This window comes from Etheostoma spectabile, chromosome 22, assembly GCF_008692095.1.
Source record: "Etheostoma spectabile isolate EspeVRDwgs_2016 chromosome 22, UIUC_Espe_1.0, whole genome shotgun sequence".
Lineage (NCBI taxonomy): Eukaryota > Metazoa > Chordata > Actinopteri > Perciformes > Percidae > Etheostoma > Etheostoma spectabile.
Genome location: NC_045754.1, coordinates 2,809,003 through 2,834,979, shown reverse-complemented (window position 1 = coordinate 2,834,979; position 25,977 = coordinate 2,809,003). Strand labels below are relative to the sequence as shown.

Below are 25,977 nucleotides of genomic sequence, written 5' to 3'. Positions count from 1 at the left end.
TTTGAGATGAGAAAATCAATCATTGTTGCAATTTCTCAGACAGATAATGCATGAATTTATTATTTGCTACTTTAAGTCATGGTTTGTAACAGTTGGGTTGTAGCTGATTTAGTCTATAATGACGACGTTTCATTTGCGGGATTGTTCCGGTGCCGCCAGAGGTTCCAACGGAAGTCTCTCATTTTTGGCTGGATGTCCACTTTCCACTTTCTTTGCGTTGGCATTTTAAACTCTGGTCGATTTGGGAAACACCCTCCGAGCTGGAACCGCCAATCAAATTGTCTTATACCTTTGCTCCGCCTGGCGCTTAGCACTGCCCAAGACAGTTGTGATTGGTTTAAAGTATTGCCAATAAAGACGGAGCGTGTTTTTTTTCCTGACCCGGAATGCTGTGGGGACCAACCAGACCCTCCTTTGCAGCGCTGTGGAGGAAGGGGTGGCAGTGCATGACTATGGTTGATTTGGTGACACTTGTAGTCACAAGTGGTAACAGCTAGTGTGATTTAGTAGAGCCCCTTTTTACACATGCACCTTGTTACATAAATGTAATGGCAGATTAACATGTTGGCCTTGTGTTAGAATAAGTCCTTTTACGTAGAACTCAGACAGCAGTCCTGCTAGCTCACACCTTTGGTTTCTGTGTCACTTCCAATAAATCTGAATTAAATGCAGATGCAACACCGTAAATGCTGCAGCAGCACTACATTATACTGTAAATGCACAAAGGGAGATTCAATGCACTTTATTAAAATGATTGTAATTATCTTATCTTTTATGCACAAATACAATAAATCAGCTTAATAAACCTTAAAACGGTGTGCAATGGTGGTATTATAACTTAAGTACATTTATATACGTACTGTAGGGTACTTGTGCTTTTCTTCACTACATTCATCTGACAGCTTTAGTTACTTGTTACTTTGCAAAACATGCAGTTTATTTTAAACTACTGAACAATATAACGGCCTACAAGTCAAAGCTGAAATAATTTGCCGATTAAACACTTAGTTGATTGACAGATCTGTTTGTATCCTTTCCACTTTTTAAAATGTGAGGATTTTTCTGGCTTGAGTAGTTTTACTTTAAGTTCATTTTCCCGATGATACTTTTACATAAGTAGATTCTGGGTCACAGCTAGTTGTAATTGATTGCCTTTGCTTCTATTTCAAAAGACCTGGAGGAGATGTCTGATATCGAAGGTGGATTCCCTTTTGTTGTTTGGTGTTGCACCGAATGCAATGTTCATCATCATCATCATCACCCAAAAACCACAAATATCTTCAAAACTAATGTGGCTGATGTTGCCGTGTGACTTCTATTATTCATCAAAGCCTAATATAATATAAACCATCTATATGCATGATAATGTTCCCATCTATATGCATGAGTGTGAAGTGCAATCGGATTCATATTTAGTGGCTGTTTTCTGTTAAAATGCTTGTGACTGACGAAAGATTCACTGACTGTATGCAACTGTTCATGCTCAGTCATCGTTCAAAATCAGTTGATATCCAAATCTGTAATAATGTGTAAAAGTAGCTCTGTTTTTCCTCATCGGGTCTGCAGCCTTGCAAATTGTTGGCTGGTTGGTTTGTGTACAGAAACCATAGCAATGCACAGAGCTGACCGTAAGCTGGAGTCATGCAAGAGGCCAAAAGCTGGTCGTTAACTGCGGTAATAAAAACCAATTGAGTTGCATATTCCAAATGTGCTGTATACATGTCTAAAGACTGCCTCTAAAACCTGAATAATACCAACATATCAAACATGTCCTAATCACAGTATTATTCAACAGTTGGCTGTTGTTGAAGAAGGAAAAAGAAAATTCCAATACTCAATACCATCGAATCGTAATAAATGAAATTCGGCATACATAGTGAATCGCCATGTATCGTGAAAGAATCAAATCAGGACAAAAGCATAGGTCGTCCCAGTCCTAATGCTTAGCATACACTACAGTATGATCACATCAGCTCTGGTTCAGTTCTTGCTGAGGACTTTTGTAGCACATTATTCCCCCTCTAGCTTCCTGTTGCATCTCTACTGTCTAAATATACTTAAAGAAGTAGAAACATATTATAAATGTATATCTAAATAAAAAGATATTCGGGCTGCAGATATGAGAAAAACTCTTGTTTATTTTGACTGATATTGTGATATAATTGACAATATTGGAGGGAATGATAATTTTACTATTATTATTCTAATTTTACCAGGATTTATACCAAGTATTTTTTTCGCTAGTCTGGAGGATACAATCATATCATAAATAGTTTTAAAAAATGGGGTTTGATAAATACAAATCCGGAGGTTGCATGAATAGAAGTAAAATGCCATTATTTAAATTTTTATAATCTTAATTTGGCATTTCTCAATAAATAAATAAGCAATAAACAAGCACATGTTCATTTGGAAAAACACAAGTGCAGTGATGCTTGCGCAGGCTTTGGCAGTGTGTTGTAGTAACTTCAATGACTTGTGGATATTGTGTGATCCTGTACCTCCTCAGTGTCTGGACTGCCAGAAGCAACCATCACCGTTACACAGAAGAAGGTAAAGGAAGTGATGAGCCTCGAAGATGAAACTTTTTCCAAATTCTACCGCCACGTGGAGGAGCTCCCCTCCACCACCAACAAGGTGGAGATAGACGACGACTTTGACGCCATCTTCGATCCCCAGGTGCCAAGGTAAACTCTCAGTGCCACAGGTCACGTTTTCAACAGGAACCCTGACAGACAGAGGATGGCCCATTACTTATTGTCCTGTGATATGGTCCAGGAATTTTGGACTGGGATACATGATAACCTATGTCTAATTGCAGGGACCCAGGTTTCATTCAGTTTTGGGAGATGGGTCAATCCTAAATGGAATGGATAAGCACTTAAGATGCTGGGTCCAGACTAGCTTAATAAGATGGCTAGGGTGGCGATGTTTGAAAAAAAAATGTTAAACGGTTTTCCAGATTGGATGTCTATACTAGAAAATAGGAAAATTGTGGGGAAAGCCGTGCCTTACAAGAAGCTCCTTGCTCTTACAGGTCAAAGGTCAGTTGAGTGAACAGGCCGCTCCAACCGTACACAGACAGGTGCACCTGCACAATAGACCCTAAAACAATAATGGGCATCAGCGACGTCACCCATTGCCTTTTGGACTGCCGCTTAGAAGCCAGGAGTTTGCATCTTTTTCCGTCGCCATCTTAGTATTTTAGCTGTGTTTTAAACCGTTCCCTGTCACGTAAATATTGCACTATATAGTGTGTTCGCCCTTTTTGTAGTACTACCTGAACTTCCTGGAGGGCTCCTTAGACGCTTTGTGCTGAAGAGCGATGTGGTGTTGGCATTTATACATTTATACTGGTTAACTATGTCCCTCCACCTCTGATCTCTCCTCAGGCTGACCTCGGATATGGTGCAACACAGGCGGGCGGTGCGCCCGACGCGCAACGTCCAATCATCTCGGAACCCTCTGAAGATGCTGGCTGCCAGGGAGGACATCAGACACGAGTACACAGAGCAGAGGCTCAACATCGGCCTGCTGGAGAGCAAGAGGATGAAGGCTGAGAAGAGTGAGTATGATGAGCTAGAAAAAGCATGAGATCAAAACACTATACATCATACAACATGACAGGTTTCTTTGTCAAAAAGTCTTAATATATGTTTTGTGTCTAAGTGACTGATGGAAACAATTTTGTTTTAAATTGATTCAGTCCAGTATTAAGCAAGGCAAAACCAGATGCAATGACCTTTTATGTCAGACAGTGTAGTGTTGTAAAAAGTTGTTAGACATGTGAGAAAAGCATGGGCTTTATAGATGTGCCCCTCCAGCAGTGCAATGACAAACATCTCTAATTTCTTTATGAAACCACCTGAGTTGTATCCCCAAGTGCAATAAATGTCGTTTTTTTCTCTTCTTTAAAATATTAGCAAAAAGATGTGTCCATCTGTGGACACCCATTGTTTGAAACTATCCACTGTTAAAAAAAAAAAAGTACCCTCACTGATATTAGGCAGTCTATAAATTGTTGTGCTGACTTGTGCTGACCTACGCTTGGGGTTGCAGTCAGTTTCCTCTCATTGTGCAGAGCAGTGCCATAAAGTCAATGTCATGCTACTCCCATAGCTCCCTCCTTCACCTCCTCTGACCATGATAAAAACACTTAAACTGTCTTTGGAGTGTTCTGTATTTGTTGCACTCATGTAGAGACGATGCTCGTCGGGCTTGAAAGGTCATTTACACTGTAACTGTTGTCTGTTTGCGTTAAGGAGCGAAATGATTAAATACCGATTAAATGTTGTGTCTGTTTCTTCTGTTGTGTTCACTGCAGTGAATAAGAACTCTGGTTTCTCGGATGTGGCTCTGGCTGGTCTGGCCAGCAAGGAGAACTTCAGCAACGTCAACCTGCGCAGCGTCAACATCTCGGAGCAGATGTCCAACAACAGCGCCGTGCCTTACAAGAAGCTCATGCTCTTACAGGTCAAAGGTCAGTTGAGTGAACAGACCGCTTTGGCTGCGCCATAGACAGTAAAACAATAACGAACGTAGCATCAGTGATGTCACCCATTGGTCTGCAGACTGCCGCTTGTATTTTGGACTTCGCCATCTTGGTATTTTGGAGCCAGAAATGGCCATATTTGGACAAAAGTTCATAGCTGGGGAGGGTGACGCGGCAAAGACAGTGCCGGGAATGGTTTCATGTTCTGCGTTATCAGCTGTTTTAAAATCAATGGGACCATGATTCACAAAAATGAACGTGTCATACTAAGTCTGGCCTTGTAGTAGGTTCAGTTAGCTTCGGCTGCTCTCTCTGTCAAAGGAAACGGTTATTAATGCTGAGTTCCAAATCACATTATTTCTTTTTACTTTTAGTACATACTGCAGCTTCCCTTACAATGTACATTCTGTTGCATTCCGTATGCATACAGTTCCTCACATTGCACCTTAAAGGCCGACCCTTTTGCTTATATATGCTGCGCAAAGAATTGTGGGTCAGAATATCCAGAAAAGCATGCTGACTTGCATACTGCAAAAATGTGAGACTGTGGGACATCCTGGTATGTTTGGCATACTGCATTTGACATACTCTTTATCGGGACATCCTTAATCTTTTTCTGGCATACTAAACAGGATGGTATTATGGGTGTTGGGTAAGAGTCTGCAGCCGTGTTAGCAGCTCTGTGAGGCTGTAGTTAGGCACAGCAGGGCTTTGAGCTAAATGCTACCATGCTGACGTTAAGCAAGTATAATTTTTACCATCTTCACTATCTTAGGTAATTGTGTTGTTTCATGACTTTTGAAGATATTTTGGTGAATACCAAAGTAGTGTAAAAATTACAAATTTTACCTGATGATGGCGCTGAACAAACCCGAGCCAAACAACTCCCCCAGACGTCTACATCTACAAATTACAACACTGAAAAGAGATAAAAACAATTATACTTATTAATTTAAGGATTAAATAGGATTATTTTCTCCAAACTTACCTCAATTATAACTTGTCTCCTGCTAGTTGTACTACAGCACTTACTTTTAAAACATAAGTTAAATTAATGAATATGTTTGTTGTATCTCTCTTCGTGTTGTAATTTGTAGTCGTCCCTTAGCCCTCGTCTTACTGCCGGTAGCAGTAGCAGCAGAGAGCAGAAGCCAGCAGGCAAGTGTTATTTAAATAAACTCCTGATGTACTTACAAACTTTCCAATCCATCGTTTTATGAGTACAGAACCTATTTGTACTATTGTAGAAGTTCGGTATTATTTTGGGCATTATTAGTGGGGTAATTTACGAGATACACAGTTGGTTCCCTTAGCGCCTGTGCTAAGCTAACCAGCTGATAATGCTAAATCGCCCAATGTTTGACCCAGGTGAAAAAAGCTTCTGGGGGGTTAGTTTGGCTTGAGGTCATGATGTAAAGGACCCTAGGGTGAAATTACTCCAAACGATCACTTTAAGTTAACTTTTATTTGTTTTGTTTTTTTGTTGCTCAGCAAAATGCATCTAGTCTGGCATTGCCAGATCTTCTGAGGACCAGTTAATCGTAGTCCTCAGAAATCAAAGGATTGTTTTGTGAAGACATATCTGTGAAATATAGAGCCAGTGAGGCTGTATTTTTAGCACCAGTTACAGTTACTGTTTAGTTGTTTGAGTGTATGAAAACACAAATAGTCTTACACAAAAGCTTTGGAGCGTTCTTTCCAGAGGATATCTAACCTGGGATATGAGAGTTGGTCTATTTCGGTGTCTTTGCACCTCCTCCACGTGTCTGTTGGTGACAGCTGTGGCTCTAAATCATTCTCCCCAGGTCACCTCACACTATCCTGGACTGATCCTCTCCTCAAAACCCCACTGTCTGTAATCCATGGCAAATCCACCTCTCCAGGGTTACCGCTTTGTTAGGAGGTTAGCTGTCCCAGCCTGACAGTGTTGAGTGGTGCGTTAGAATAGCTTCTGCACGGATTACCTGAAGTGATTCACTGAGGCCCCTAGAACCCTAGAGTTGGACACATTTATGATTGAATGTAGATTGCAAACAGTACTACGGTACAGGTTAAACTTCACAGACAAAAGTCAATAAGACACCATAAAGACAGCTAGAGCAACGATTTAACCTTCTTGAAGAAGCCACGCAGAGCGACAGGAAGCAACAAGACATTAGTGCACTTACACATCAACAGTATCCACATTCAGTATAGGAACAAGGCAGATACATGACCAGGATCAAATGGTGATGATTAGCACACTGGCTTGCCTCAACACCCCCAATATAGTAATCTAAGCATGCTGACAGTGACAATTAGAGCTGTCACTGATAAGCCACCTATCTTGTGTGTTGTGGTTTTTTTTCCTGCCTGTGTAACACCAGGCCGACGGCACGTGCAGACCAGGCTGGTGGAGCCCCGAGCGTCCTCCCTGAACAGCGGCGATTGTTTCCTGCTCATCACGCCACACAACTGCTTCGTCTGGAATGGAGAGTTTGCCAACGTCATTGAGAAGAACAAGGTGAGTCTGGCTTTTGAGTACTATAAATAACCCAATAAAATAAATGCTTAAAAGGGACCAGTCACTATGGGTTGCAATGTGTGATGGGTGATGTTGTGTGGGGCAGTCTACACGTGCAGGATGTAAACACAGCTCCGGGAGGAAGCAACGGTGGCACAGGAAGAGGTGTGTGTGTTTGTGTGTCTGTGTCTGTGTGCGTCTCCTATCTGTGTGCATCTCCTGTCTGTCTGTTTGTGTCCTGGCTGTCGGTTGCAGGAAACAGACACAAAACAAGGCTATTGTTCAAAGCCTGGACTGTAAGATGACCTGTGATTGGTTGAACAGAGCGCTGACCTCAATTGGCAATAAAAAAGGGAAACCCTGAGCCATGGCCCTCATTATTTGTGAGGGGTTGTTTGAGTTCATGTCAACAGAGTCTACACAATCTTTTTCCTGAATAATGAACTTGAACTTTCTTCACTCAAAAATTTGCATTCCTCTTTTTTTTTTGCAAAAATATGAACAGTATGTACCCCCTGTGTTTTTGGATTTACAGAACTCATCAGTATATTGTAATAAAAACATTTTGTATCTGTCATTTGTTCCAGGCTTCAGAGTTGGCCAATTTCATCCAGAGGAAGAGAGATTTAGGTTGCCGAGCTAACTATGTCCAGGTCATCGAGGAGGCCGTCGGCACAAATAGCCACGCTGCCAAAGATTTTTGGAAAATCCTGGGAGGGCAGTCGAGCTATCAGTGTAAGGATCTGGCATAAACCCAACCACGTGAAACAGTCCCTGAAGCAATGCAATGTAAGGTGAAGGCCTTGTGTTTCTCCCTGCAGCTGCAGGAACCCCAGATGAAGACGAGCTGTACGAGGGTGCCATTGTGGAGACAAACTGTATTTACCGCCTGATGGATGACAAACTGGTCCCAGATGATGATTTTTGGGCCAAGGTGCCCCGGTGTTCCCTGCTCAACCCCAAGGAGGTCAGAAAACCTGACTGAAATCTTTTTTTCTTTTTTTTCTTTTTTAAGAAATTGAATAAAATATGTATGGATGATATATTTATATTATGTTCATAAGTCTAACATATCTTAAATAAGTTTTGCTGTAAATCTGCCAGAGATTTAATACCACCATGTGTAGGATCTAAATGGGTTGTACTTTGGCGCCACCCAGTGGTAATATAAAATCTGCACTACATGAGACAGTAAAGCCTGCTGACGGGGTCTGATTGGTGAAATTAAAAAACTGTTTGTGTTCCGGTGCAGGTTTTGGTGTTTGACTTTGGCAGCGAGATGTACATATGGCATGGTAAGGAAGTAACGCTGACCCAGAGGAAAGTGGCCTTCCAGCTGGCCAAGCACCTGTGGAACGGCACCTTTGACTACACAAACTGCGACATCAACCCGCTGGACCCGGGAGAGTGCAACCCACTCATACCAAAGTATGGAAACATATTAACATATACTGCATCATTATTTAACCGTGTGTGTGTGTGTGTACAATGTTCCCTGTGGTCTATTACGATTTTAAGGTTTTTCAAATGGCTAAAGAAATGAGGGTGGGGGGTGGGGATTTGTGAAAAAAGGTTTTGGAAAAATGTAGAGGAGGTTTTTGAACTACAGTTACTTGGTTGGAAAACTTAATAGACTTAATGTAGGGCCCTATGCGGTCTGTCTTATAGCTTTTTTAAATTATAAATTTTGCGTATCCAGCCATTATTTGGTATAACTGAGACTATTGGGCTCTACATTAATGGTGCCATCAGTCTGGGACTGGCCCCAGCTGGGCCCTTGTCGATAAAAAGACACTTGCCAGGGCCTGACAACTTTTCTGGGGAAAACCCTAAATTTGTATCCGATTTTAAAATATCAGATAACGACAAAGGGCTTCTCTACTGCTGTCATGATGGAGAATTTATCAGTAATCACAACTCGATACAGTCTGTCAAACCTTATATTTACATTATTTATGGGTTTTATTTTAATGGTAGTTATGCTGTATGTGACATAGTTTTAAATTAGCTGTTAAAGAATCTTCTAAACCACCCAAAACAATGTTATTTGTATGAATGTAGAGTGTCAGGCTTACTTGATGATCCTAATGTTCTTAATACAGTGGTGCTCGTAAGTTTGCACACCCATGCTGAAATTGACTAAAAAGAGGATAACAAAAAATATTCTTTTGGAAATTGATCTTAATGCCGTAATTTAAAGAATTTGGAAATATCCAACCTTTACGGACACCAATTTTTTTGTGAATTAATATTGCATCATAAATAACATCATCACATAGCCTTCACCATACATAGAGATAGGCATGGGGTACTTTCCATAAAATCATCTCTCAATGCAAATCAAACCAGCTATTAAGCTGAAATAACACCATGACAACAAAAGGCATAAGAATACAAAGGAAGACATCGGTACATCAAACTTCGAAAGCCATACAAACCTGTGTTATTACATTATCTGGGTCACATGAGTGAGTGAAAGAGAAAATAACTGTATATTATTGATCACACTTTTTTCGGAGACAATTAATTGTACAGTAACATTTGGAATTGGTACAGCTCTAACTACTAACGTGCATTAGGAACATTGATTTGAAATACTGGTTTTGTGTCACTGACTGACTATTTCCTCTTTGCCTGCAGGAAAGGCCAGGGCCGCCCGGACTGGGCCGTGTTCGGCAGACTGACACAACACAATGAAACCACCCTCTTCAAAGAGAAGTTCCTGGACTGGAGCGACTCCAGGAAAACACCAAGTCCCACAAAAAAGGACGACCACACCGCTGATCAAAAGGTATCAAACATTACTTCCGTTAGAGCTGGGTGATATGGAGAAGATCAAATATATCACAAATATTTTGGACCAAAAACCTCAAGCTTGTGCTTTTCACAAAATATTTACACATTGAGATTTTTGATAAATATTCAGTAATGACTAGCTGGGTAAAGGCAAACAACAGAACAGATGGAACAGTCTGGTAAGTTCAGAAAATGACATCACTTTACTTTTACTGTAATGCAGCCTTTAAAACCAGGAAAAGACAACTCTTAGATTTTGGATATCGTAATATTAAGGCGATATCTAGCCTCATATTATTATTTCTATCAATATTTTTCCCAGCCCTAACTTCAGTATCATAAAAGTGTTATTGCTTTAATCAATGTGGCACAGAGAATAATGTACAGCAGACATCTTTAACAGGGGGTCTGTTATTTATTGTTAATTATTTTGTGTGCTTGTTTTTTTCCCCAAAAAAATTATAATGTCCATGAAAAAACATGAATGATAGTCTAACTGTCCTATAGGTAAGGCAGTCACTAAGGTTGCTATCCACAGACACAGTTACTTCTGAGGGTAAACTGGGCCACAAGTATGTTTAACATTAGAAGATTACTAATAAAATCATGCCAACAATTATTATTGTAATAGTGTATTCTATGCACTACAAAGGTATGTGTAAATGCTCTAAGCCACCCTATACAACATTGTAGGCACAGTTTAATATGCAACTTAATTGTACACAAGAAACAGCTAAGGGTGTTACGGAAAAACCCAGGAGCAGAACAGGACCATTTAATGAACGTTCAAATGAGGAGACAATAAAGCTGTCAGTACACTATAACCAGGGTGTATCATTGTGCAGTCCTGTCCCAACTCTCTGTAGTCCCTGTCTTCCTGAAGGTGGAGGTGTTTAGAGGAGGTCTTAAGTTTAGTTGAAGCTTTAAGGTAAACAAAGATGTTACAGGTGCCTAAACACCGATGCTAAGGCCTAGTTCAGCCTCTCTCTCTCTCTCTCTCTCTCTCTCCTCTCTCTCTCCTCTCTCTCTCTCTCTCTCTCTCTCTCTCTCTCCCTCTCTCCCCTTCTCTCTCTCTCTCTCTCTCCTCTCTCTCTCTCTCTCTCCTCTCGGAAGTATGCTAAAGTGTGGCTGGGCCACCGACCTCCAAAAAGAGACAGTCCTGAAAAATCCATTTACGTAACATACAACTGTCTAGACTCCATGAATTTGTAGAGAGATATACATAATTATACTTGAACAGGTTTGATTATCAGAGACTGGCCGAATATCTTCGTCCCCTGACCTGTGACCTATGAATGACCGGCTGTTGTCTAACCTTTCCCCTGGGAACTTCAGAGGGGCTCCCGGGTAGCTCACCTAGTAGAGTGTGCGCCCCGTGCTCCTTACCGCAGCAGCCCTGGGTTCAATTGTGACATGTGTCCCTTTGCTGCATGTCTTCCCCCCTCTTCCTCCCTGATGCCTGTCTACAATTGTCCTGTCAATTAAAGGTCAAAATGCCCCCAAAAATTATCTTTAAAAAAAGACCCCAGTGCAATTCCTGTCCTTCATCTCAGTCCCTCACCTAAATCTTCACCCCAGGAGCAGCCCATGTCTGATCAGCCCCACGCGTACGCCGCCGCCCTTATGCTGCCCCTCCATCAGGCGCCCGTCTGCACCAAACTGGACGGGTTCAATGTGGGCCGGGGTTACGGCCTGGTGGAGGCAGAGGACTGGCGGAGCTACGAGGTCAGCACGCTGGCTGTGGAGCTGTGGCACATCCTGGAGTTTGACTACAGCCGTCTGCCGCTGCAGAGCATCGGCCAGTTTCACGAGGGCGACACATACGTGATGAAGTGGAAGTATATGGTCAGCACTGCAGGTTAGTGTTAACATATTGTCACATACGCACCATCACTTATTCACACACTTAAGGATATTTTGTCAAATAGTCAGTAGTTTTAAATCTTTATTGATAACTTCATTATTCAATGTTCTGCAGGGTTTTGTAGTGTACTAAAACTAAAATGAAAGTAGGCAGTGAAAAAAGCCTTCATGACACTACATGATCCTGGTGTCTATGCGGCTTGCGGTAGATCCAGGCCACTCAACTGTTCATACATCATATCCTTCTGTAAAATGCCTCTGATTCACTCTGAAAACATCCATCTTTGATTTGTACACCAGTGTTCTCTAATCACAGCCATTGTAAGATGTGATTGAATTGGCTCTGTTATTCCATCCCTACTATATAAATAATCGCATAAAAAAAGTCTGTCAAGATATCAGATTGTCCAATTTAAATTAGATTATCCATCACTTCCTCAGATAAGGTTCCGTCATTAGTTCCAAAAAAATATATATTTATCTTTATACTGTCTATGCTTAAAATGTGTCTGAACTTGATTCCAAATATATAAATGTTGGCCATCAGTTGGGAAGAGACAGAACCCGGAGCAGCAGAAGATGACAGGGGCCGGGAAAGAGAAGTGCTGCTACTTCTTCTGGCAGGGCCACCACTCCACCATCAGTGAGAAGGGAACATCAGCACTGATGACGGTGGAGCTGGACGAGGAGCGCGGACCACAGGTGGGTGTGGGGGGGTGTGGAACCATCTTACTTTGCTGTTTGTGACAAGTGTTTAAATGTGGAATTTTCTGTTTAAGATCAGGTAATTCCACAGACAGACAAAGTAGGAGGAACACCAAACAGGGCTGATTCATACACAGGAAGCATATTAATGCCCTGGCTGACATTCAAAGCAAGCCGATTATGGGACACAGGGTACTTTCACATAACTTTAGAAATGTTTTAGTGCCACTTATGATTTAAAAATGAAAGGAATCTTTGTTTGTCGTGAAGACAAGGAACAATAGTAGATAGTGTCCGTTAGTGACCAATTATATCATAAATCATTTAGTGTGTGTGTGTGTGTGTGTGTGTGTGTGGTGTGTGTGTGTGTGTGTGTGTGGTGTGTTGTGTGTGTGTGTGTGTGTGTGTGTGTGTGTGTGTGTGTGTGTGTGTGTGTGTGTGTGTGGTGTGTGTGTGTGTGTGTGTGTGTGTGTTCACTTTACTTAAATAAACGCACTGATACCACACTGTAAAATACTCTGTTACAAGTAAAAGTCCTGCATTTAAAAAGTTACTTAAGTGAAAGTAAAATTAGGAAAATGTATTTAAAACTAAAATGACTTGATGCAGAAAAATGGACTTGCACGCCTGTATATTATTGGCAAGTTGCATTTATCATAAAACATCAGATTTTATACACAACTACATGTATGTTTGTGCCAAAATCTTAATTTGTAAATAGAATACAATTAACACTTTATTGTGTCCAAGGGTAAATTTGTCTTAGGCATATTGCTTTAATCTGTTGCTCCACAACACAAACAAAAAACATTTCAAAATTGACATAAAACATCTATGAATCATCTTAGGGCATAAAAGAAAGACACGTACTACATGATTAGTAACTTAAGCTGTCAGATGAATGGTGGAGTAAAAAGTAAAATATTTCTCTCTGAGATGTAGTGGAGTAGAAGTAAAAATGTGGCATGAAGAAAAAAGACTCAAGTAAAGTACAAGTACCTCAACATTTGGACTTAAATGCAGTACTTGGGTAAACCTACTTGGTTACATTCTACTACTGGTGTTAGCAAGTCTGTTTTCTGTCAGTCTATTTACTGTAGGTTAATTGTTAATTGTCATTCCTTTTGTGAGTTTTACTCCTCTTCGGTATCGTTGAATCCCCCTCCAGGTTCAGGTCCAGCAGGGTAAGGAGCCTCCATGTTTCCTGCAGTGCTTCAAAGGAGGGATGGTCGTCCACTCAGGGAAGAGAGAAGAGGAGGAGGAACACTCCCAGGGTAAGCCCACATTACTGCTTCAAAGCAGGAATCATCAAGACGAACACACAGTTTGGTCTCTGCTGCTATTCCATTATTTTCTGCATAGGCTTAATACGCAAAAACAAAGTGGGTTTAGTGGTCCTTTTTTCTGAATTACACTTGAACTCAGACAGTTTTAAATGATTTAGACTCACAATAACTTCTTAGACCGGAATTTACAGTCCTTTCTGCTTCTGTAACAGTGATAAATAAATTCATCATCTGCTCATAATGAGCGACTCAAGTAGATGAGAACTTTTGTTGTGGCTCAGAGAATAATTGGATTTCAGGAATAGAAACCATCCGGAGGGATAAACACTCCCACTGAAACGTTCAGGAGCTCCGTATTTTCCCACACCTCAAATAACTGAGCTTTTTTGTTCTTTAGGGTTACAAGTAGATAGTAAGTAGGCCAATACTGATTGTTAGTAGTTAGTGAAAACAATGACTGATATTTGGAACCAATACGCATTTACTGTGAAATTAAAATCTGTAAATTAAAATTTAGATTTTGGAATGTTACAAACTCCAACACAAAACGGGACATTATGTCAGATTCAGTGGTGAGTCAAACCGGAACAGAGGGACAATTAACTTTATTGGTTCCAGGCAAATAAAACGCTGACACAGATAATCTGCAAACTGCCAAAAAAACAATCTATCTATCTATCTATCTATCTATCTATCTATCTATCTATCTATCTAGTCTATGCCCAGCTACAGGTTCCACTACAGCGAAGAAATATATAATTATTTTTTCCCCTAAATCCATCTCTGTGCCCGTGTCCCCCTCCCCCAGGTGACTGGCGTCTGTACTGTGTGCGGGGGGAGGTGGAGGTGGAGGGCCACCTGCTGGAGGTGGCCTGTCACTGCAGCAGCCTGCGCTCCCGGGTCTCCATGGTGCTGCTGAGCGCTAGCCAGTCCCTCATCTACCTGTGGCATGGCTGCAAGGCTCAGGCACACACGCGGGATGTGGCACGCACCGCCGCCAACCACATCAAAGAACAGTGAGTGGAAACTTGATTGCCTGTCCTTTAGGGCTGGGACCCAATTCAATCATTTTTAAGCACCTAATTACCTCAAATGTGTCGAGTATTACAAAATGCCTCGTCATTCAACACGCAATTTTAATACCTAAGGAGTAAATCTCATCAGCGTCAGTGAGCCAATAAGAACGCAGCATGCTCCTACCAAGATATAAGAATAATATTAATAATAATATTGTGGGCCTCATTCACCAATAAGTTTTTTCTTAAATTTGTTCTTAAGACCGTCCCTAGCCAGTTCATGACGTGTTCTCAAACGGCAATATTTTTCTCAGGTGTGTTCTTAGAATCATGAATCCCAATGGCTTCATAAATTAAAAGCTTGTGGCTATTGCTCCTATTTAACATAGGCGAACGCCCCATTAATAACCATAAAAGGGCATGAGACGGCATTCATTAGTAATTCTGAAGTGCAGCTTCTGCTGCAAGAAGTTAGAAAAAGACATGACATCATATTTAGTAGTGTCAGCGGTGGATATAAAGCAGCAAATAAAACAACTGCATGGAATGGAATTACTCATGCAGTGAACGCTGTGTCTGGAGAAGGGCTCCGAACTGAAGAAGTACAAAAGAAATGGTTTGATCGGAATTCTGAGGCAATTTAGTTTTTTCCAAATCATAGAAGACTGATGCAGGCCACTGGAGGGGGGAGGGGCTATCTGAGCTGGACCAGCATATCGGGGCCTTAATTGGACAGACAGCTCTCTGGTGTGTGCCATCGTGAGAGGATTTAGATACAGACCAGTGGGCTATAAATAGCGTGTTCATCAGTTATCATTGGATGGCAAACGTAATTTATATGAATTGAAAGCAAGGCAAGTTGATATACATATACCTTTTATAGCACTTTTCATACACAATGGCAATTCAAAGTGCTTTACAAATCAGCAGAAGTGTAAGTGTAGTGTGTGTTTATTAAATCTATTAAAAATATAATTACGTGTAAAATAATGAAAATAATTAGTTAAAGTTATAATGGAGAGAAATATTACATTTGAAATTGACGAACGAAAAACGAAAACAGTACTACTAGTCATTTTGCAATAACATGTCAGCTGTCAATTGTGCGTAAGCGTGCTCTTGAGTGTGCGTAGATTCTGTTCTTTCTTATTGGTGAAAGCCAGAATCTTTTGTGAAAACTGCGGAAGTGGGGTTTAAGAACAAATTAGTTCATAAGAACGATTGGTGAATGAGGCCCAGTGTTTGATTGGCTGTCTAACGTTACATACAGGGAGAACTCTACGTTACTCTGAGACAGGACTCTTGAGTAAGAGTTCTGAAATACATACAAAGATTTGTGCCTTAATGTGTAATGTTGTAATTTCTTTTTGTTTTATAAAATTGGTATTGGAAAAAAAAAATTGTTTAGGAACCTTTATGAAAGTCACGGTACTGTTACCAGCGTTGGAAATCCTTGAAAAATATCCAGCCCCAGTCCTCTTAAGGAGTCCCGTCGACAGTGAGACTAGAAGTAAAATTCAAACAAGTTTGATTTGAAACAATTCCTGAAACCTTTATTAGTCATCTTGCAAGTGTATTGAGAAAAAAATCCATTTCTGATTCTTTCTTTTTTTTTTTTTATAGTACCACCATCATTCAGTATGACACGTTTGTCTTTGTACAGTTGCCCCCTGGAAACCGGCCTCCACAGCAGCAGCAAGGTGACCGTCCGGGAATGTGACGAGGGATCAGAGCCCACAGGATTCTGGGAACCCCTCGGGAGGAGGGACCGGAAAGCGTACGACTGCATGCTGCAAGGTGGGGGGGCACCAAAGTTCATCAAACCCACAGAAACGGGACACAGCTGGACACAGCTGTGGATAGTGTTATGAACTGGTTATGTTTGTGTGTTTCGAGAAATGAGCGACTTTGAATATTGACTTACTATCTCAAAATATTGACTTAGAATCTCAAAAAGTTGACTTAATATCTCAGAACAACGAGACAGTCCCTCAAAATATTGACTTAGCATCTCAAAGTAATGAGCAACTTTGAAGTATTGACTCACATCTCAAAATATTGACTGAGAATCTAAAAACTAGTTTTGTATTTCCAGTTTTCATTTCAGTTTTCAGTCTTTGCTAGTTTTAGTTTTTCAAAAAGGTTTATATATTTATATATTTACTGTAGTTTTGCATTAGTTTTAGTTTAGTTGGCTCCAGGTATTGTGTCTCACAAATACGGAGCGACAAAAACCTCTTTGGAATCTTTGTTCTTGTTTTTATTAGTTTTAGTGTTTTAAAACTACTTGGCAACTACTTTAAATATTCTATATAGTAAATCCTGTGTATCCTATTGTAATCTGCTTGTCTGTCTCCAACGGATGTTGTGTATTATCCCAAACATGTCTCTCTTTAGACTGACACCCTGTGTCTCAATGACATTACCTGTACAAATAAAGGTTAATAAATAAAAGTTTAAAAGCTACATGTACATACAAAATACCTGGTAGGAGAACTGTATAGGAATGGCCATAATGGTTCATCTTTGTGCTACTGCTAGTGTCTGCTGCATCTCCCAGGATGTCAAGTCCATAAGTTCAGTACAGTTATTAATTTACACATATACAAATTCTACAGATTAATATATACATAATCAATAAAAGATGTGGTAGCGAGATGAAAATAAACCTCAGTGGGGCTTAATCCGGGGACCTTCTACTCCAATTCAAATAGAAAGTTAAACTAAAGTATTGATAAGAAAAGAGGAACAAAAAAAATTACACACTATCAAATCAAGAAAATAAATATAAAAGGTAAAATAATATCAGGAGTTCCATGGGTTGGTTATAAGACATCCTATAAGGATAACATTGCACAGACAAAAAACAACTTGTAATCGCTTTCTTAAATTGTACAAGTGTTAGGGTTCCATACATTAAAAACCAAAAACATTCAAACCAAACTGAAGTTGAGATAGTTGACCGATAGGAGGCCTGAGTTTGTAATTATTGCAAGTGGCATATTTATGAAGTTGATAACAGTAAAACAAATATTTAAGGAAGAATCTTACATAGAGAGCTGTATACAAAAAAATAATCTGTAGTTGACTGACTAGTGACTCATGTCGTCTACTTTTTTCAGGCGTGAAATATTAAAGCTGAAAAACACAAACTGCAATAAATTTACTTTCATTTCTTATTTTCCTTTCTTTGGTTTAACCAGGCAATATAGTTTGAGTTTTTTTTTTATTTTTTATTTTTAGTTTTGCTGAAAGTACTTCTCACCGCTTTCTGTTCGTTGGAGTTTATCATGTTAACCCTGGTGTGTTGACCTGTGACCCTCAGACCCGGGGAGGTTTAACTTCACACCACGTCTGTACCAGTTGAGCAGCAGCTCGGGGGAGTTTGCAGCGGTGGAGTTTCTTTACCCTGCCAGAGAGCCCAGGAAAGTCAACTCTATGCCTTTCCTGCAGGAGGACCTTTATGCAGCTTCCCAGCCAGGTACACACACACACACACACACACACACATGTATTTGTCTAACTGTACATGAGAAGATAAAAGTAGAACATTTTATTTTAACATGGGCTTGATGATCAAAGGTGATTTACCTAGCAACAAATCTTTAGCCATTTCTTTACTCTGGGGGGGATGCACGATCATGGTGGGCGGGTATTTGGAAGTCATGGAAGTACTATTGTTTTCTTGTCATTACTTAGAATTCTTCTTAGGGGAGACTAAAACTGCGCACTATAGCTTTAAGACAAGCAAGTCATCCAAAACTGTTTTTCGATTAATCCCACATGTAAAAACTCATTCCTAACACTAAAGTAGCCTCCTGAATAAGTAACCTGCTGAGCGACCACTCTATGAAACTGTCCTCACCCTGTCCTCCTCCTCTGATTCTCTGCTCCAGCCCTGTTCCTGGTGGACAACCACCATGAGGTGTACCTGTGGCAGGGCTGGTGGCCTCAGGACAGTGAAAGCACCGGCTCAGCCCGAATCCGCTGGGACTCGGACAGGAAGTGTGCCATGGAGACTGTGCTGCAGTACTGCAGAGGTAATCCTCTTCATAATTATTATTATTATTATGCCGAGGTCTTCAGATGGTACTGAACAGTTTTGCTCTGGTCTATTTAGAAGCTAATTGTGCTTCTAAATAGACAATGTAGTAAATATAGTGGATGAACAGTACATTAAGGGCGCTACATGAACACATTATTTAATTAAGAAACTTATGGAATAGTAACTTAATTGATTAATTGATCTACAAATGTATTAGATTTGGACAATGTTTTTGGTTCTAGGGCTGTTTAGTTGTTTATTGAAAGCAACAATTTTCAACATTTCAAAAAAAGGGTACATTTCAAAAAGGGTAGGACCCAAAAAGCTTCTACCCACTCCTTCTTTTCAGACAAGAGTATTTATTTTGCTTATTCTTGCTTTTTCTTAAACTGAAATACTGTCTTGTATTTGAAGTTTGTTTAGTTTTTGTTTGCAGTTCAAAATAAAACTATTCATTCAATATTAGACACATACAAAACCACTTTCTGTTACTGTTCAGAACATCCTCAGACAACAGTACGACTGAAAACGATATATGGGCAATATACGGTATTGATATTATATCGATATTTGAGGTTAGATATCGTCTTCAATCTTGGATATCGCAATATGACATTTGTCCTGGTTTTAAAGACTGCATTACAGTAAAGTGATGTCATTTTCTGAACTGTTCTAACTGTTCTATAACCACTTAGTTTTTTATTTCAACATGACTGATGATTACGTATCTATTATTTATTTATATTTACGTATGTAAATATTTAAAGCACCAATAGTCAACCTTACAATGTCACCACATTATTACTATCGATGTATTTGGTCCAATATGTCGTGATATTTAAATTTTCTCCATATCGCCCCGCTCTTTATGTAAACCCCAGTGCAAAACCACTGCAGCAGTGCTTCTTTAACACCCCCGCTCTGTTGTTACTTTGCTGCCACAGAAAAGAATGAGAAGAAGCCTCCCAAAGCGTACCTGATCCACGCTGGTCTGGAGCCGCTCACCTTCACCAACATGTTCCCCAGCTGGGAGCACCGAGAGGACATCGCTGAGATCACTGAGAGGGTGTGTGGATCCCATCCTATTATCTGATTCTTCTGATATAAACAGCCAGTAGTACACTTAATGGATTCCTTTTTCATGAATACAGGTCAGTAGGGCTGGGACGTTATCGGACATTTAGAACAATAATCTGGGCCTGTCGGTGGTAAAACAGCACTTTTTGTGGACGTAAATTGAAGATGCCCAATTGGCCATCAACGTTACACTGTAGCTGGTTTTCGCTGCGGTAGATGGCAGCAATCTCGCTTGATTCCAGACCAGTTTCACTGGTTATAAAACATAGGAAAAAAGGGTCCAGGTTGAGGAAAAAAGTTACCTTTTCAAAGTCAAACTACTGACAAGATCTTGCAAATGAAAGATGTCTCCTCAGGTGTGTGTTGATGGTCTCTGTGAAGGCCCGGTACCAGTCGTTGAGGACGCTGTCGATCTCTGACTGGATCAGCAGCTCTGTCCCTTGGTTTAAAGAAATACCAGAGCATGATTTTCTCCCATCCCAGAATGCTGTGTGGACTAGCCAGACCCTCCTCCGCTCCGCAGATTGTGGATGGTCTGGCAAAGCGAGCCTATTTTAAATGTGACTCCCTCCTTTTTGGTTTTCAATGTCTTTCTTTTGGCTCACTTTTTTCAGGTGGGCTTCAGGAAGGTGCTCCCTATCTCAGCTTAGCATGCTGCTTGGCCGGTCCAGGGAGCACTATTAAGAGCGCAGCCATAAGCGCCAACCATGACTATATTTCCATTTGTTGCAATAAATTGTGAAATCTATGACGAGCGTGTTCCTCACTGAAATATTTAGTGTGTGTGTTCTCAGGAGGCGGAGGTGTGTAACCAGATTATCCTGGTAGAGGACGTGTTGGCCAGGCTGTGTAAGACGGCGTACCCACTGGCAGATGTTCTGGCCCGGCCGCTGCCTGAGGGCGTTGACCCTCTCCGCCTGGAGGTCTACCTGTCTAATGAGGACTTTGAGGTACTTTGATTTGGACTGATCAATCTTTTTGTATTTACAATGTGCTGTGAAAGGTGTCGCTTGTAGTGACAAACCAACCCGAGAACTATCACCTCCTCTGCAGTGTTTAAACTTAGTTTTATGATAGCAGGTGGCTGAGAAAGAAGCAGTGATAAACTCACTGTACACCACCTGCCCATCACCAAACGACAAAAAGGAAAAGTTAGCATTGGAGCATTTAGCAGCTAAAGAGTCTCAAGAGTTAGCGCAGACCCAAAAGATCAGAAAGAGTACACATTAAGCAAATTAAACAGAGAACACATTAAGCGTGAGTTTTACTTCTGCGTAAAAACTAGAAGAGTTCATAATAAACTGTGTACCTTCCACTTTATACCTTCCTTCCACCATGTGGAAGAGAATAAAGGCAACCCCTTCCTAACTAAACATTACTTTCCTAAGACAAAAATAACAGTTGGAATGTATTGTACTTTGCCGACCAAATAGCTGGCGTGGCAAGCGTGAAATATCTCCACACAGCCGTCTCTTTGGCTCGCTCCATGTTGCCTTACGGTTAACTCAACTCCTCCAGCATGCAACACACGTGTTGCCGACGAATGACGTAGGATGTGCTGCGACGGAGGGGGTAAAAAAACTAATTGATCCAGCTATTTTGTCTGTCTCTGGGCCGATATCCGATCTTAACACTGGGGGCCCTGAGGCCGAGTTTATTTTCCGTCTGGATTTATTTTATAAAAAGCTTGTAAAACATCAACCCCGTTGTCTACAGTCAAGATGGTTGTAGGGCCTTAAAGATAAATAAATAAATAAAACGGAACATGAATCTTCCAGATATGTATTGATATCACAGACAGATAAGTAATGAATAATCCATTTTCCATTCTAAAACACTACTCATATGTCTTGGGAGTCACACTGTGAAGAAATAATCATTATAACTTATACAGTTGACAAAATACATAATTTTTTTCAAAGAAAGTCAAGACGCTTTTGCCCTCATGACATTTACTTATGCCAAGAATAACATAATAATGTCATATTTATTGATATTACACCCACAGCAATGCTATACAAGCAAATGTGTGTCTAAATAGTGCACCATTTGGCCTTCCATAGAGTCTAAAGGCCTTTTTGTCCCCTCTGGCCTTCCATACAAGAGGGTTGACTTTATCTCCCATATATGGGCATGTATTTCCTGAAACAATAGACGGGAGAGACAGGGCAGAGACGGAGGAGCGAGCCAGCGGCAGAAATGAGCCAAAAACGCGATGAATTATGGACATAAAGTTGATCAATCTTGGATATAACAGTGTGGATTTAAAGCCCAAAGAGGCTGAAGTTCCAGGCTGGATAGAAAATCTCCTGTAGAGGCTAGAAAGACAGGGAAAAGACCGGCGTAAACATGAAAACGTCAGAATTTAAACGCAACCGGAGGTGAGTCAATCGCTTGTATGGTTCAAAAGTTATTAAACTATGAATCCGAGGTGCTTTTTTACTCGTGGGCGAGTGTCTCGGGCTCAGAGGGTATCTGATCACCCCTAAAATCTACAGCGTTAGCTACGTACGTGGAGACCCAACCCGCCGTAGCCTGACATGCAGCTCTCGAAAAAATTTAACTAAATATCGCAACGACATACGTCGCATGGTCGTGGCTTGGTAGCATTATATTGCTGACTCATTTCCTGGTTCATCTTCTCCATAAACAACATGAAATCAACACACACACTAATTCACAAGAAAAACGCCACTTAAGTAGGCTAGGGCGGAGGTTCTGCGTGGAGCCTCTGCACAACCAGAACTCACGCTTTAGCCATATGAACTTTCTTTATAAACCCATAATAATATGTCAAACACGTGTGATGTTCAGTTTTGTGCCCCATAGTGGCCAAAAAAGTGATGTTGTTTTAACAGTTTCTTAGTACCATACCATAGAGTAGATGCATTCATTGTGGTTTTCATTGGATTTACTGACAATAAGAAGAATATAAGTATGGAGTTGAAGTATGGAGTTCAAGTTAAAGGGTAATTTTCTGTTCACTCAATATGACTGGACCAAAAATTCTTGTTTAGAAAATCTTTGAGGTTATAGGAATATTATAGATAACTTTCTGAAAATGTTTTTTTTATATGGTTTTCCTGGCCTGTCTGTGGTTATGTATGCATCATTCAGCTTTTCTCAGATTTCCCTTATGTTCATTGTCTACCTTTTTTTATTTTGCATTCTTGTCTTTCATCATGTTTTTCCATCTTCTTGCCTTTTTTGTGTGAACCTATCTACTTCTTTCATTCCACCCTCCAGGGTGGAGGGGCTTATGGGAAGGTGAGTTATCTGACACGAGCATGGATGAGCCAGACAAGTGTTCCTGTTGCACAGCATCCTCACTCAATTTAACCATAAATCCTTTTTTTTTTATCAAACCCTTCCTCCTTTCTCTTTTATATTTTCTGTCTGATAAAACGTCTAACTCCTCTTATTAGTTAAGCATGCTGTTCACTCACAGTCTACGAGCCGGTGTGGACGCAGTACTGAATCCGGGAGAGTTGAGCTCTTTGACCATATTTCACCGGAGATGTCAATTAAAGAAAAGCTGGCTGCGTTCTTGATCTCACTGACGCATGAGTGTGTTGTCAGATGTTCGTCGTTCCTCACCACGCACGTTGCCCGATGTGTTGGTGTGAGACTCTCAACCGTTTGTATTGTAAACTACAGTAGAACTACGCATAAACCTCTGATACTGCCTAAAATGCTGGTCTTGGTATCAGCCAGTACTGGACTTCATGCACCGAAGACCACGTTGTTTAGCCATGAAGAAAATCTACTTTAAAGTAGTTTATTTTTATTTATTTTTCAGTTATGAGTCACTGTCAACACTGAGTACGTTAACATGCACATAATAAAAATGCTATTGGACCATCTCTAAACTATGGTGTGTTGTGTGTGTGGGTGTGGGTGTGTGTGGGTGGTGTGTGGTGTGTGTGGGTGTGTGTGGTGTGTGTGTGTGTGTGTGTGGTGTGTGTGTGTGGTGTGTGTGTGTGCTGTGTGTGGTGCCCCACAGAAAGCCCTGGACATGACCAGAGAGGAGTACGGGGCCTTGCCTGGCTGGAAGCAGGTGAAGCTGAAGAAAGCCAAAGGGCTTTTTTAAAAACGGTTGGAACGGAGAGCCGGCCAGAAGACACCCGGATGTTGTTTTTGTCTCCTCTTTGCTTCACGTCGGGACACAACAGAGGCTCAGAATAGAAACTGTGTCGTATTTTGGTTGTATGAGTAGGAAACTAATGTAGCCGGGGTACGCAGGGTAGTAAGCGTGATCGGTCCACCTAAGTAAGGCAATGAGTCTGTTACCTTCTTTGACAGAAATATATGCATTTTTCTGTTATTTCTGACGATTTGACGAACAAACTTGTACATAATTATTGAGTAAATTAAACCCGAATAATCAAAACTGGTTGCAAATGTAGTATTAATATTTAAATACTGCTGTCAGTACAGATCACCGGAAGACACTGGACGCTCTCATATCTAACTTCATGTTGTACGGTTGTTTGGTAAATTGCTCTTAAACACATTTAGAGAGGATTTGAATTGCTATTTTTATTCTCAATTGTTATCATTTTGGCAGGTGATTTGTTTTGTTTTTTTGTCTCTGTGGGGAATGTGTTAATAGTGCTTCTTTAAAGTCGCACATATGAAACTTGGAAGTTTCAGATGACGTCCATAGGCCGGGAGTGCAGGTCCATCAACTGTATTGAACTGAATGTGATTGGTTGTAAATATGTACTATATGTACTATATGCAGAACGACCCAGTGCCCTTACATTGCAGCCGTGTGTTGGAGTGGAGCAGGCCTGTCAGCCTGTTCACCATCTCTCTGCTGTTTCCTTGTATGTAGGTCTATGCATTACAAATAATTTATATTTATCAAATTCATATAGGATTGTTCTTTTTTTAAGCTTCATGAATGTTGACTGAGTAAAAAATGATTGAATAAACTGTATAATTAATGTTTATAATGTATGATGATAAATACTGGATATTACAGAAGTGTCTCTTGCTGTACAGTTTGCCATTTAGGAATCCGATGACGCAGCTTTGTTTTTGCATCTAGTGTCATTTCTGTTTCAGGTGTAGAAAAAACAGGATAGAGGCTTGATAAACGGCAAAGGTAATGAGGACAAAATGCATTTGATTTTTAAATCCTACGGTGTATAGTGCCTTGTTTTGTGTACAGTTTACATACAGAGCCTAGTCTGCATTTTGAAGACTTTTTGTGATATAAAGAAATATTAGAGAAATAAACTCTGAAAGTCAGAACATCTTCCCTGCCTTTTGTTTTCTCCATGGGGCAGGTTGACTTCCCTCATTTAGATACTGGATTATAAACAGGGGTTAAGATTCATAGCCTTAGATTTAGCCTTTGGGGGGGGCTACACACAACATGGTCACTTCCGACAGTAAAGGCGATCAGTCGGTTACCTTATTGACAGAAATCTATGCATTTGCCTGTTATTTCTGACCATTTAATAAACATGTCTACTATGCTTGAGTAAATGAAACCCCTAGCAACAAAATTGCTTTAAAAAATATTTTTTAAAGACCTTTTTATTTAAAAACCTGAGACAGACTCAGTTTACACGTTACAGATTCTGGTTTCATTGGCATCTATCAGGCTGTTTTTTTTTGGCGGTTTGCAGATTCATGCTAGTATCAGCATTTTATTTACCTGCTAACCGATGAAGCTACAGCTCTGTCCCTTTGCTTCGGTTCGACTCCCAACACTATCTGACTCTGTTACTGGGTTACAGAGTTTTGTGTTGCTGTTTGTAACATTCCAAAATCTTAACTTTGATTGAAAGATTTTAATTTTCACTTTAAATGCGTATTGATTGCACATATCTGACATCTGTTTTGTTAACTACTAATGATCGGTACTGGTATCGGCCTTGAAAACCAGTCTCAGTCGACCCCTAGTAAAAATGGCGAGTCCGGCACAGCCCGACTAGTTAAGTTTTGGTTTCGCTTGGTCAACGGTTGTTTGGCAAATTCCTATCGAGCCCATTCGGAGAGGAGTTGTGCTATTTCTGCTCTGTTCTCATCGTTTTGGCGCTGGCTAAAACCTCTTTGGGGGGGCACCAAAAACTCCTCTAGTCAGTAAAACCCCTAAAATTGGCTGTATGGGACCACAACATGAACGCTGTTATTTTACAGTCCAGTAGAGGGCAGTATAATACTAATGTATGTGGACTGGA

The 25,977-nt window shown here is 40.5% G+C and overlaps 1 protein-coding gene across 1 annotated transcript in view; it reads left to right on the top strand.

The window, feature by feature from the left end:
* Positions 1-25,305, top strand: part of svila (supervillin a) — an 83,255-nt gene extending 57,950 nt beyond the window's left edge. Inside the window, 20 exon segments of the mRNA XM_032504387.1 lie at positions 2,510-2,687; positions 3,393-3,565; positions 4,325-4,480; positions 6,859-6,995; positions 7,583-7,730; positions 7,817-7,962; positions 8,248-8,423; positions 9,636-9,786; positions 11,370-11,649; positions 12,202-12,356; positions 13,528-13,633; positions 14,454-14,661; positions 16,325-16,458; positions 17,987-18,142; positions 18,558-18,701; positions 19,651-19,772; positions 20,578-20,733; positions 23,030-23,050; positions 23,787-23,977; positions 25,258-25,305. Coding sequence (XP_032360278.1) covers positions 2,510-2,687; positions 3,393-3,565; positions 4,325-4,480; positions 6,859-6,995; positions 7,583-7,730; positions 7,817-7,962; positions 8,248-8,423; positions 9,636-9,786; positions 11,370-11,649; positions 12,202-12,356; positions 13,528-13,633; positions 14,454-14,661; positions 16,325-16,458; positions 17,987-18,142; positions 18,558-18,701; positions 19,651-19,772; positions 20,578-20,733; positions 23,030-23,050; positions 23,787-23,873 — 2,834 coding nt within the window. The 3' untranslated portion in view covers positions 23,874-23,977; positions 25,258-25,305.
* Positions 25,306-25,977: the final 672 nt, after the last annotated feature.